Source organism: Aspergillus pseudotamarii (assembly GCF_009193445.1).
Source record: "Aspergillus pseudotamarii strain CBS 117625 unplaced genomic scaffold BDV38scaffold_94, whole genome shotgun sequence".
Taxonomy (NCBI): Eukaryota; Fungi; Ascomycota; class Eurotiomycetes; order Eurotiales; family Aspergillaceae; genus Aspergillus; species Aspergillus pseudotamarii.
The window spans coordinates 94,788-105,381 of record NW_022475108.1 but is presented as its reverse complement, the minus strand read 5'-3'; the positions used below and the strand labels follow the sequence as shown (position 1 = coordinate 105,381).

The 10,594-nt window shown below is 48.1% G+C and overlaps 4 protein-coding genes across 4 annotated transcripts; 1 reads left to right on the top strand and 3 right to left on the bottom strand.

Moving 5' to 3' along the window:
- Window positions 1-1,514: 1,514 nt before the first annotated feature.
- BDV38DRAFT_288214 (MDR family MFS transporter) lies at window positions 1,515-3,344 on the bottom strand (the record flags this gene model as incomplete). The annotated part of the gene is made up of 5 exons (XM_032061008.1): window positions 1,515-2,147; window positions 2,204-2,726; window positions 2,788-2,988; window positions 3,042-3,127; window positions 3,195-3,344. 5 exons carry the CDS (start codon window positions 3,342-3,344, stop codon window positions 1,515-1,517), a joined length of 1,593 nt encoding a protein of 530 aa, XP_031908046.1.
- Window positions 3,345-4,071: 727 nt separating this feature from the next.
- On the bottom strand, window positions 4,072-6,982 carry BDV38DRAFT_297389 (gamma-tubulin-complex subunit SPC97). Its single transcript, XM_032063117.1, has 4 exons — window positions 6,551-6,982; window positions 4,498-6,485; window positions 4,220-4,437; window positions 4,072-4,163 (listed from the first exon to the last, which is right to left on the bottom strand). The coding sequence occupies exons 1-4, from the start codon at window positions 6,915-6,917 to the stop codon at window positions 4,082-4,084; spliced, it is 2,655 nt and encodes an 884-aa protein (XP_031908045.1). The 5' UTR covers window positions 6,918-6,982; the 3' UTR covers window positions 4,072-4,081.
- Window positions 6,983-7,301: 319 nt separating this feature from the next.
- On the top strand, window positions 7,302-8,349 carry pup2 (proteasome core particle subunit alpha 5; the record flags this gene model as incomplete). Its single annotated transcript, XM_032061007.1, has 5 exons — window positions 7,302-7,326; window positions 7,385-7,397; window positions 7,470-7,548; window positions 7,669-8,012; window positions 8,070-8,349. The coding sequence occupies 5 exons, from the start codon at window positions 7,302-7,304 to the stop codon at window positions 8,347-8,349; spliced, it is 741 nt and encodes a 246-aa protein (XP_031908044.1).
- A 135-nt stretch (window positions 8,350-8,484) lies between these two features.
- BDV38DRAFT_227070 (25S rRNA (adenine645-N1)-methyltransferase) lies at window positions 8,485-10,314 on the bottom strand. Its single transcript, XM_032052873.1, has one exon. The coding sequence runs from the start codon at window positions 10,095-10,097 to the stop codon at window positions 8,568-8,570; it is 1,530 nt and encodes a 509-aa protein (XP_031908043.1). The 5' UTR covers window positions 10,098-10,314; the 3' UTR covers window positions 8,485-8,567.
- Between the last annotated feature and the right edge of the window lie 280 nt (window positions 10,315-10,594).

The following is a 10,594-nucleotide window of genomic DNA, read 5'->3' as shown; positions in this document are numbered from 1 at the left end:
TTCTTTTTCAACCTCCAGTAAGTATTGGGACAACATACAATACACTTTTGTACGTCCGTGACAGACATACGCAAAAAAAAAAAAAAAAATAATAATAATAATAATAATAATAATAATAAAAATAATAACAATCAGCAAATAAATAAAAAAGGAAAGAAAAGAACAAAGAAAAAAGAAAAACACATTGTATCAAAAACAAAAATGGACATATACGCAATAGGATACAATACACAATACATACCTCCTTAATCTCCTCCGAAGGAAACTCGGTAATCTGTCTCTGCGGCACAATATGCGGTCCAACCTGAGGTCGCCGATCTCTTTTCCTCATGTCGTACCATTCATCACCAAGATAGCTCATCGTCTCCCCCGCCGCAATCTTCTTCTCATATACCCCCGTCGAAAACATCTCCCTTCCCCACGGTGGCAGAATCACACTAGCCGCAAACCACCCAATAAGATTGTATGGCACTCCCCCAGGCCCATAGGAGATAAAAGTCCGATAATCGCGATACATACGCGGGAGAGTAACTGCTACGACCGCAGCCGACAAGCCAGAAATAATAACAACCTGGGTATGATTACCGGATTGTATAAGGAACCGGAACTGGGAGATCTGTGAGGAGAAGAATGTAGAGGCTTTTTCTAGTAGAGATGTCATTTTTTAAAATGATTAGGTATGTTGTAATGTGTGTGTATGTGTAGTTGAAGGTGAATTATAGTATAGTATAGTATCGATTTTTTTTCTCCCTTTGGTGGTAAATTTAGATCTAGGTAGAATTGGCCACGGCCTTGAAGTTTACCATCAACTATTTATACATCAGAAGAGAAGACTGATGAAGAAATCCCGTGACAACATGGAACGATCTACCGGGGGATTCCGATCGGATTCGTTGATTGGTGGCACCATAGATTAGGAACCTGTGTGAATGTACGAGCGGACCAATCATGTTGGATTTGTTGCTTGGGAACGTTGGGCGGTGGGTTTTGGGGTACCTAATTCTATGGATACCCATTTCCTGGGTGGTGTTGTTGGGTCGTGGATAAGATAGGATAGGATAGGATAGGATAGGTCTGATGTGTTAGGACCTGGCTTATCGCAAGGTTTGCCTGTTTGGTCTGGTTAGGGACTGTAGATCCATATGTTGGCTTAGTGGATGAAAATGAGCTGCGTGTGGTGCTGGGGGCTGGCTGGGTTGAGTCGGAGTTTGCTATGTAAGGCGAAGTTGGTGGGCTTGAGTACTGTGACATTGGTCTACTGGTTCCTGAAATGAATTGATGGTGCTACTATTCGAGGGTTGTACGGTATATGTGTGATGTATGGAAGATTGCCTAGGGTGTACTATCTACAAACCATAGATAATTGTCCTCATTGTGCGCTGATCAAGTAGACGTTATGTGCAAAGCTAGATGGCATAAGCTATCAACTTGTGCGTTGAAATGTGTGGATATAGTACGATTTCCGTGGTCGAACAACATGTCTCTGCTTGATAATCGTCGGCAAGCAGAAGAAGTTAAGCATCCTTTCGCTTCACGCTTCTCCATTCCATCCCCAGCGCTCCAACCATGCTGGCACAGGCTAGACCGACAGGGAAGAAGAAAGCCGTTGTCAAGGCCTTGTCGTAGGCCTCGATCACCCGAGAAATATCAGTGGAAGGGACATACTTCTCCAAATCGGACATTCCCATGGCCGACAACGAGTACTTGTCTAGATCGGGCAACAATGGCCCCAAACGCGTGAGCAGCTGTCCCGTGAAAATGGTCTGCACGATAGAGACGAAGAGAGCCGGTCCGAAATTCTGGGCAAAGATAATCAGGGCAATGCCCATGGGGGAATCATCGACCGGTAGAATAGTCTGGGCTGCAACCTGAGGGCCTTGGAAGCCCACGCCTGCTCCTACGGCCAGGAGCGCCTGGTAGCCGAGAAGAGAGGCCAGGGACTGATCCACTGACAACGTTGTCAGCAAGCCTGCCGCAATGGGCGTCAATATCCCGGTAACAATCATGAACGGGGTATAGTATCCTAGAAGGCTGATGGCGGAACTTCCACACATGACAGCAACAGGCACACCGATCGCGATGGGAAGGCTCAGCACACCGGAAGCCATGGCGGATGCACCGCGAACCACTTGAAGATAGGTTGGTATCTAAGAGTGAGAGGACATCAATCAACGTAACCGGGTGTGAAGGGAGTTGGACCTACATAATACTCGAAAACGGAGAGTGTGGAGTTGTTGCAAAAGGAAAACCACATTCCTGCGAGCAAACTGCGACGCCGCAGGATTCGCCCCGGAAGCAGGGCGTTATCACCTCTTCTCCTTTCCTGCCACATGAATGTACCCAAAAGGGCAGCCGTTAATATGAAGAGAACAATGATCCGTGCGTTATCCCATCCATACTTGGAGCCACCCCATTGTAGGGCTAGCAACATGGACGTGATGGACGGCACAAAGATGCTCGTTCCGAGGAGATCAAGTTGGTGGAGCTTCTCTCTCCATGACAGACTTACACGGGCATTCTTCTGAGGGTCTTGGAAGAAAAGCAAGATCAATAGGAATGACAAGCCCCCAATGGGCAAGTTGAGATAGAAACACCATCTCCATGAGATGGAATCGGTCAACGCGCCCCCGAGTAGTGGAGCTACAGTCGCCGACGCACCCTCAACCCCAGCGGCGATACCAGTAAAAAAGGGACGTTGACGAAGCGGAAAGCTCTGCACTACCATGCTACAGTTCCGCATGTTAGCTTGAACGGATAGTTTACCAGTATAAAGTAATGCAGACGAACGTGAAGACTCCAGTTATGATACCCGCGCAGCCCATCCCAGAGATCGCACGTCCCAGAACCAGCGCAGCGGAAGTAGGTGATACACCGGCGATCAACGACCCGATCTCAAAGATGACGACCGAGACGAGGAACACGTATTTGACTGAGAACAGATGGTACAGCTTTCCAAACATGAATTGAAACGAGCAGGAGGTCAAGCGACTGTGGCCCGTTAGGGAATCAAAACTGATTCAGTGAAAATGCGAGATACTAACTATGCCGAGTAATACCAACCAACATCTTCAATGGTCCCGAATTGCGTGGTAACCGTTGGCAACGCTGTTGCGATCATGTTGAAATCCTACGTCCTTCTTAGCATGAAGTGGTTCCTATTAATCTGTGCAGCCTTCAGGGACAAGAAAACGGACCAAGCCAGTGAGGGTCAAGGACATGCCCATGGCAAGAAGCACGACAAGGAATTGAAAGCCGGTGGGATACTCCACGTTCTCTTCTTCACAGGAAGTATCTTGTCCTTCTAACATTAACGTTGGAGTGCGAGTGTAATCTTCGGAAGCCATCATGGATGAAAAACACAACAACCCGACAAGATGCAATAGGTTGGTGGCAGCGGAGGAATTTACCAAAACCCTCACCGTATAAGGGGCAAAGCATTTTATACCTGTAGCGATCGGGATTCGGAATAGAGTATACGATGTAACATGACCGATATTAAATGGGGATGGGTATCCGCATGTCTCGTTCAGCTTTCTTGTTCAGCTGTAACTGATAAGACATGGTCGAGAATATCGAACATCGAACACCGATCACTCCGAACTCCGGTTCTCTTTACTGCCTCAAATGATTCTTGTAGAATCTACATCCATTTAATTATGTCCAACAGCATATAATCATAAAATCAAGTATCCTCACCGGGGTATTTAGGAATCCATAACAAGGTATCGCCTCCGATTCTCCTTCCATGCTAGAAAAAGACAAAAAGTACCAATTTAGTCCCAAAGATGCCAATGCGCCCCTTCCTTGAAATACCGGGTCGATTTTCGACCTAATCAGATAGCGGTTTTGTGTCGAGCAGGCCCGTTGTACCTTTCAGGGATACCTTCCGTGGGCTTAGAACTAGTTAATCAAAGCTGGGCTATTGATAACGAGGCTTATAGAATAGACCGGTCGAGACTATCATAACCTTTGCGCCAACGGAACAGATGTATCAATTCACTGGTATGGTGCCTGACCATTTCCCAGGAATCCAGTTGTATCATTAGATCGGCTTCAATAGCCAAGCGAGTGTGAAACGGTCTCAGTCATCTTTGCTAATCGAGCTTAGGGCATGCGCAAGTTTCAGGAGGACAACACTTTCCGTGGCAGCGAAGTAATTCAGACTACACAATGGACAAATCAGCATGGGAAACAGCCACGGAGTTTCTGGACGACTTACCTGTCCATCAAGATGCGTAAATGCCGGTTGAAATGATCTTCATAGCGTTTTAGTGTATCCTCAAGCTTGCTGATCCGAGTTGGATCATAACCCCTCCCATCCGGATTCGAGGCCTTGTTCCTCGCAAGCTCTGGGTCAGCCGTCGCCAAAGCCCGTGCAAGCGACGAGGCAGTCCAAGATGCAAACATGGTGCAGCAAGTCATCAGCTTGGAATGAATCTGAAACGCCATTAGTATTGCTGTGCGGCGCCCAAAGAACATTGAAACGCCATGACAAACCTTTAGTAATTTAGCTTGCGTGAGCATGCATTCCTTGAGACATGTGTCCAAGAAATCCACATGGTCTTGCATTAATTCATCAACAGTTCGGTTGACTTGCTTGGTGCCATTCACAGTCACTTCGGACCCGTCGGCATCCGTCCCGTTCACACGATCCATGAGATTTTGCCAGTTTGGCTCGATGACTTCGGCCGTACAGAAATAAAGAAGCTGTTGGACGAAGACGAGCATCTTCGCGCGCAAGTTCCATGCCCGTCGCTTCCACATCTCTAGCCTCCGGTCTGTGGACTTGTGGCGCCAGCCAAGAACCTTGTTCTGGTCTAGCCAGGCCGTAACTAGAAGGTGCTCCAGATGACGGAGTGATAGGAGGTGGCGGAAAATGAGTTGATATCGCAAAACAGTCTTGCGACTAATGACTAGAGACAGAGGGAAGGGGACGGAGTAATCCAGCTCGAGTGCATCGAATCCAGCAATATCCTTTTCATCATCCCCACCTTGGGTTTGAGGAGCCTGGTATTTCTCAATCGCTGCCTCAGGGTTGTCCTGGTCAATTCCAGAGACGCTTACGACCTGCATCAGCCATTTCGTGAGACCAATTTTGTTCATTCGAACTTTCACATCTTCCTTGAAAGGATCTTGTGCAGCTATGCTACCCGGCTGTCGTAGAACAAGATCAAGTAACGACTGTAGTTTATTTTCGTTGACACCTCTGGCTGGTTTGCGCAACTCCGAGGCGCCAAGCTCGAGGAAATAAGAGAAAAAGTCGGAACGGTCCAAGAAGAAGTAATGTTTAAGGGAGCGGAAGCGAGTAGTGAGAGAGTTCTTCGTCAAAAGAAGGTTCAATAAAGAGGCATTAGCATAGGTGTAGGCGGCATTGACGTTCTCCAGGAAACGTGGATCGTCCAAAGTCTTCGGCACATCCTTAACTGCTTTGCTGATATCGACACCACCACATTCTCGTACCACATTCAGATACTTACCAGCTAATAGAACTTTGTCTCGTACGCTGTCCAGCTGTGGGGGAACCTCATTCTCGCGAATAGTGTACCGTTTCTCCCAGTATTCATCTGTGTAGTCTTCCTCGAGTTTCTCCCGTTTGATCCATTTCTGCTCTTTCACGAGGAATTCCGCATGAGGATCTTTGATACCCCCATGATGAAGCCATTCATTGAGCATAGTCATATATGGTCGACTAGATTCACGAAGTAACTTTTCCAGGAGAGTCTTCGTAGTCGGATCGCCAGAAAATGTTGCTAACCGCTCAGTCAGCAGTCGAAGAACGTTGCCTCCCTTACAAATCTTCTTGCTGGACATGGCGCCAGGAACAAGGTCGCCACCCTCTTTGAGCTGTTCGAGAATATTATCCACGTCATCAAAGTCGTCGATGGATTCGTCGAGGTCCTGGTCCAGTAAGCCATTGCGCCGAAGTAGTTCCTGGCCCAGCGAATATAACTGGGTTAAGCATTGACTTGTCGGCAAGGTGTGCAAATGTAGAAGATGTAGCGTGAAGCTTGGGTTGTTCACAAGTTGGGTTTCAAGCTGAGCAACAAGGATCAGGTAGTCCTTTAGGAGCTTTCGGATTGCCGCGCATAGGGCATGACTGACTGCTCCATATTCTGCACGGCTCTGAACCTCCACAAATGCCTCCAAAGCATTATAGTGAGTTGCCATCTTTAACATGGACAGAGTAAGGTCCCTTAAGGTTGGGTCCACACCTGATGGCAGTTGAAATACCGGACCAGTCAAACGGTCCTTCTCTATGGACGGATCATATCCACTATGGTAGTGAATGTACTGGCCTTCAAAGCCCATAAACACGAATAGTAAATCTTCCAAGAGGGCTGTCTCTTGTGCGTCGGCGGAAAGCTCGCGAAGTGGGGTTGGATGAAGCGATTTGGGCAAAGCTGAAGCAAGAGAAGGAACCGATACTCGAGTAGCTAACGGTGCTGTCGAATGGGGTATCAACGAGGCATGCGGGTTCCATGTCGCTGGGGTGGTATCATTGTCAGCATCCTAAGTAAACAAGCGCCTATGATGAATTGGTGTCACTAACACTCTGCTGGTTCCTTATCCTTCTTTCGCATATTGGGACTAGCACCGTCCGTCAGAGTAGCCCTCCTTGAGCGTGACCTTTCCCATTCCTCTCTGTTTCCTGCGCTAGAAGACTCCTTGGCCGGGTTTCTCGCTCGAACTTGAGCTTTGTCTTTCGAATGAGGTGCCATTCGTTCGGCACGCTTGTCGCTCATCATATCACGTTGCTCTCGAGAGACTTTACCCTTCTGAATTGACGTGCTTCTGCGGTGGTTTATTTGTTCCGATTGCAAAGGGGACGCACCGCTGCGAGCATCGCCGACGCGATTCGAGGAAACGCGGGGTCGTGGTGCGCTCATATAGCTGGCGCGACGGTCATTGACGGACATTGTCCCGCGAGATAAACAGAGTAGGGTCAACCATGCGTATACCGAAAGGGAATGCAAGGGATAACAATAAAATAGGGAAAAAAGACACAAGGAATCGTATGCAGAAGTATATTGTTGCTCTGTCACGTTCCGCAGTTTACAGTAAGCAAATGGAGACTAGTGCAATGATGCCTGATGCTGGCCTGAGGCGAGCACGGACTCTCCGCCAGGCACTCAGCGGACTTGCGTAGACCTGGAGCTTCACCCGAGCTTCCAAGAACAGCTCCCAACACCACCTTCCTCCCTTCCCTTACAAGGCTACTTTCCTGTCTTCGCACCCAAGAATACTTCGTTAGTGCGTCTATATCAACTACATTCTTCATTGTACTGCCGAAATCGTCCAACATGTTCATCGCGCGATCGGAATATGGTAAGCTCCGTCAGACATCTCCCCTCCAATGCGGGCTAGCTAACAGCTTTGTCTCCAGACCGTGGAATTAAGTATGAGATTATCCTATGCTACTCACCTAGACGAAAATGACTTTCTGTGTTCTAACGATGGAATTATTACAGCACCTTCTCCCCCGAAGGGCGTTTATTCCAGGTCGAATACTCTCTTGAAGCTATCAAACTAGGTTCGACAGCGATCGGTGTATGTGTCCCGCATCTTCCATATAATTCAGTTCAAAAATTCTAGGCCTGCCACATAAACTATCCAGTGGTCGTACATTGCACAACCGGAGTCCAACGCACCGTTCTGACTTCATATCAGGTCGCAACCAACGAAGGCGTCATCCTGGGCGTTGAGAAACGTGTCACATCTACTCTTCTTGAAGCCTCTTCCGTCGAAAAGATTGTTGAGATTGATCAGCACATCGGCTGTGCTATGTCCGGCCTGCAGGCAGATGCCCGGAACCTCGTCGAGCATGCCCGCGTTGAGTGCCAAAACCATGCCTTCCACTATGCCGAACCACTGCGAGTTGAGAGCTGCACCCAGGCCATTTGCGATTTGGCCTTGAGATTCGGAGAGACAGGGGATGATGAGGAAAGCGTGATGAGTAGGCCTTTCGGTGTTGCTTTGTTAATCGCAGGTTTCGATGAGGATGGCCCTCAACTGTATGTTTCTATTGATGTCAGACCAGCCTTCTCAGAAATATGTGCTAATTTGGCTAGATATCATGCCGAGCCATCCGGTACATTCTACCGATATGATGCGAAGGCCATTGGATCCGGAAGTGAGGGTGCGCAAGCGGAACTGCAGAACGAATATCACCGCTCCCTCACTCTAGAAGAAGCGGAGACACTGGTCCTCAAGACACTGAAGCAGGTCATGGAGGAGAAGCTGGATGCAAAGAACGTTCAGCTTGCCAGTGTGACCAAGGAGAAGGGTTTCCGTATTTACAATGATGAGGAGATGGGACGGGCTGTTGCAACCTTGGGTGGTAATCAATAAGCGAAATAATGCACAATTATTGTGATGAGCCTATGCGTTATATTGAGAATACATGTCATACATGGGCTGGTATTTGTTCTGGAAGTCGAATAGAAAAGATCTGTCTAATGATTTATCCACCAAGTCTTGTTCCGACCTGATAGGACTTCGCTGATATCAAATACAACAAAGGTATGATTTTTATATACAAGTCGCTGCACACCTAGACTCTTTCCCCTCTACCTAATCTTATAGACACAGGGCTTAAGAACGGCAGCCTCTTCCTCGGGGGACATATTGTTACCGGCATCGGCTGGTTTTTCAATGAACCTCTTCTTGCCTGGTCCAGCTTTTGTACCGGTCGCAGATGCATGCTTGCCCTTTGACGGTGCAGGGCCTTGTTTGACAAACACCATCTTCACGAACATCTTGTTGGACTTGTCCACCGACTCAGGTTTGAGGATGAAGCCTCTCGTACGAAACACTTCAACGAACGATGATATATCTGTCTCGTCGTTATCGGCAGGACGGGCATCTTCAGCGTAGACCTCTGCATCATCGGCGTCAGAATCAGCATCGTCTTCTCCGCGTTTCTTGAGCTTTTTCTTCTCCGACTTGCTGAGGGGCTTCCTAGCTCCAATCTGTGCTTTCTTGCGCATCACTTTGCCGAAACGACTCTTAACCTCGCTCACCCAGCATTCTCCCTTGCCATCACTACGCAGTACACGCCATGCTTCTTCCACGAATGATACCCAGTTGGTGCCCATCAGACTTAGACAGAAAATGGCCACATCAACGCTGCCATCATTAACTGGGAGGTTCGAAATGTCCGCTTTGGTAATAGGGGAACCTTCAGGGGCATGCAAGTCATAGCTGTGAAAGTTCAATTTCAGCTTTTGCGCCGCAGGGATAAGTGCACGGGCAAGCTGAGCGTCACCACAGCCAAGGTCGGCGATGGTGCATGTTCCATTGGGTCGCCGAGGTAGTGGGTCACGATTTTTGCTGCCAGATTTGTCTCCTTTCCTGGGGGCAGCCGGCACCTTTGCTCTGGACCGGATGGATTGAATATAACCATCAACGGGATTCGAAGGCCAAGATTCTTTCACCTGGCGAGAGAAGCCGGCGTGGTATTCATCGAACAGTTCCGGACTGGCAGTGAACAGCTCAAGGGCCTTGCTAGACGGCGTTGTATAAAGAGTTTCGTTCAAGTGACGGAAACGAGAGGAGATCAACTTCTGACGCATGGCTTGCTGAAGAGGCGTAAGGATCGCCTGAGTCTTAGGCGGGGCGGGAGTGATAGACCCAGCTGTTGCTGCTGGGGTTTCTTTAGAAGTCACTTCAGTCTGATTCTGGGTTTCTTGCTGTTGCTGCTTGTTCTTGTTCTTCTTCTTCTTGTTCTTGGCTTCACCGGCATCAGACTTGGTTTGCTTGTCCAGCTTGGATTCATCTTTTCCTTGAGGCACTGATGGGCTTTGGCCGGCCTTGTCTTGCACATTCCGTTCCTTCTTCTGTTTCTTCTCAGCCTTCATAGAGTTATTCGGTCCCGGCTTGGAAGGTTTTGGAGTGCCTGTCTGACCCTCAATATGCCGGCGGTACATCTCATCAACATTTGCCTTAGTAACATGATCATCGCGTTTGCGCTTGTTATTCTTGTCCTTCGGCTTGGGGGTTCCGTTGGCCTGTTGGGACTGGGCTTGAGATTGTGATCTTGGCCCAGTCTGCGCCTGCAGAGCAGAGCTCGAAACCGACCAACCTGGGACGGCGAACATGACTGCGGTGGAGGAGTGAGGTTATCAAGCTATCGGTCACGGTATGCTAACTCGAATGACTTCAATTGATGCGTATTAACCCTGCAATGATCCCACTGTAAAATCCACTGAAACAAATGGCCGATCATGTGAAATAACCGCTCCAAAAATTTCTGGCAGTAAAAGGCGGGACTCGAACAAAATTTCGCTGTTAGTTTCTTATTTTCTGCCGACCCACGGCAAGGCGGTCAATAACTGCGACGATGATGCACGGTCATGGTCATGGACGAGCTTAAAAGGTTTGGGACAAGGTCCAGAACAAGGTCTTTTCTTCACCTTTGTTTTTTCCTGCATTTTCCTGCATTTTTCTTTTGGATGGCAATGATTTGGTGGCTTACCTGGCCTCGTACAGATTAAAATACGAAGTCTCTTTTCTTTCTTTCCTTTTCTTTTTTTCGTTTTTCTTTTTCTCTTTCTTTTCTTTTTTCTCAATCTACCCCCTAGCAATTCCACACAGT

What these genes read in the sequence shown, in the direction of transcription:
- BDV38DRAFT_297389 (XM_032063117.1), bottom strand. Translation starts at nt 6,917, where the DNA reads ATGTCCGTCAATGACCGTCGCGCCAGCTATATGAGCGCACCACGACCC. An exon ending in GGATAAGGAACCAGCAGAGT is followed by an intron (nt 6,486 to 6,550) that starts GTTAGTGACACC and finishes ATACCACCCCAG; the next exon opens with CGACATGGAACCCGCATGCC. An exon ending in CGCAAGCTAAATTACTAAAG is followed by an intron (nt 4,438 to 4,497) that starts GTTTGTCATGGC and finishes ATGGCGTTTCAG; the next exon opens with ATTCATTCCAAGCTGATGAC.
- BDV38DRAFT_227070 (XM_032052873.1), bottom strand. Translation starts at nt 10,097, where the DNA reads ATGTTCGCCGTCCCAGGTTGGTCGGTTTCGAGCTCTGCTCTGCAGGCG.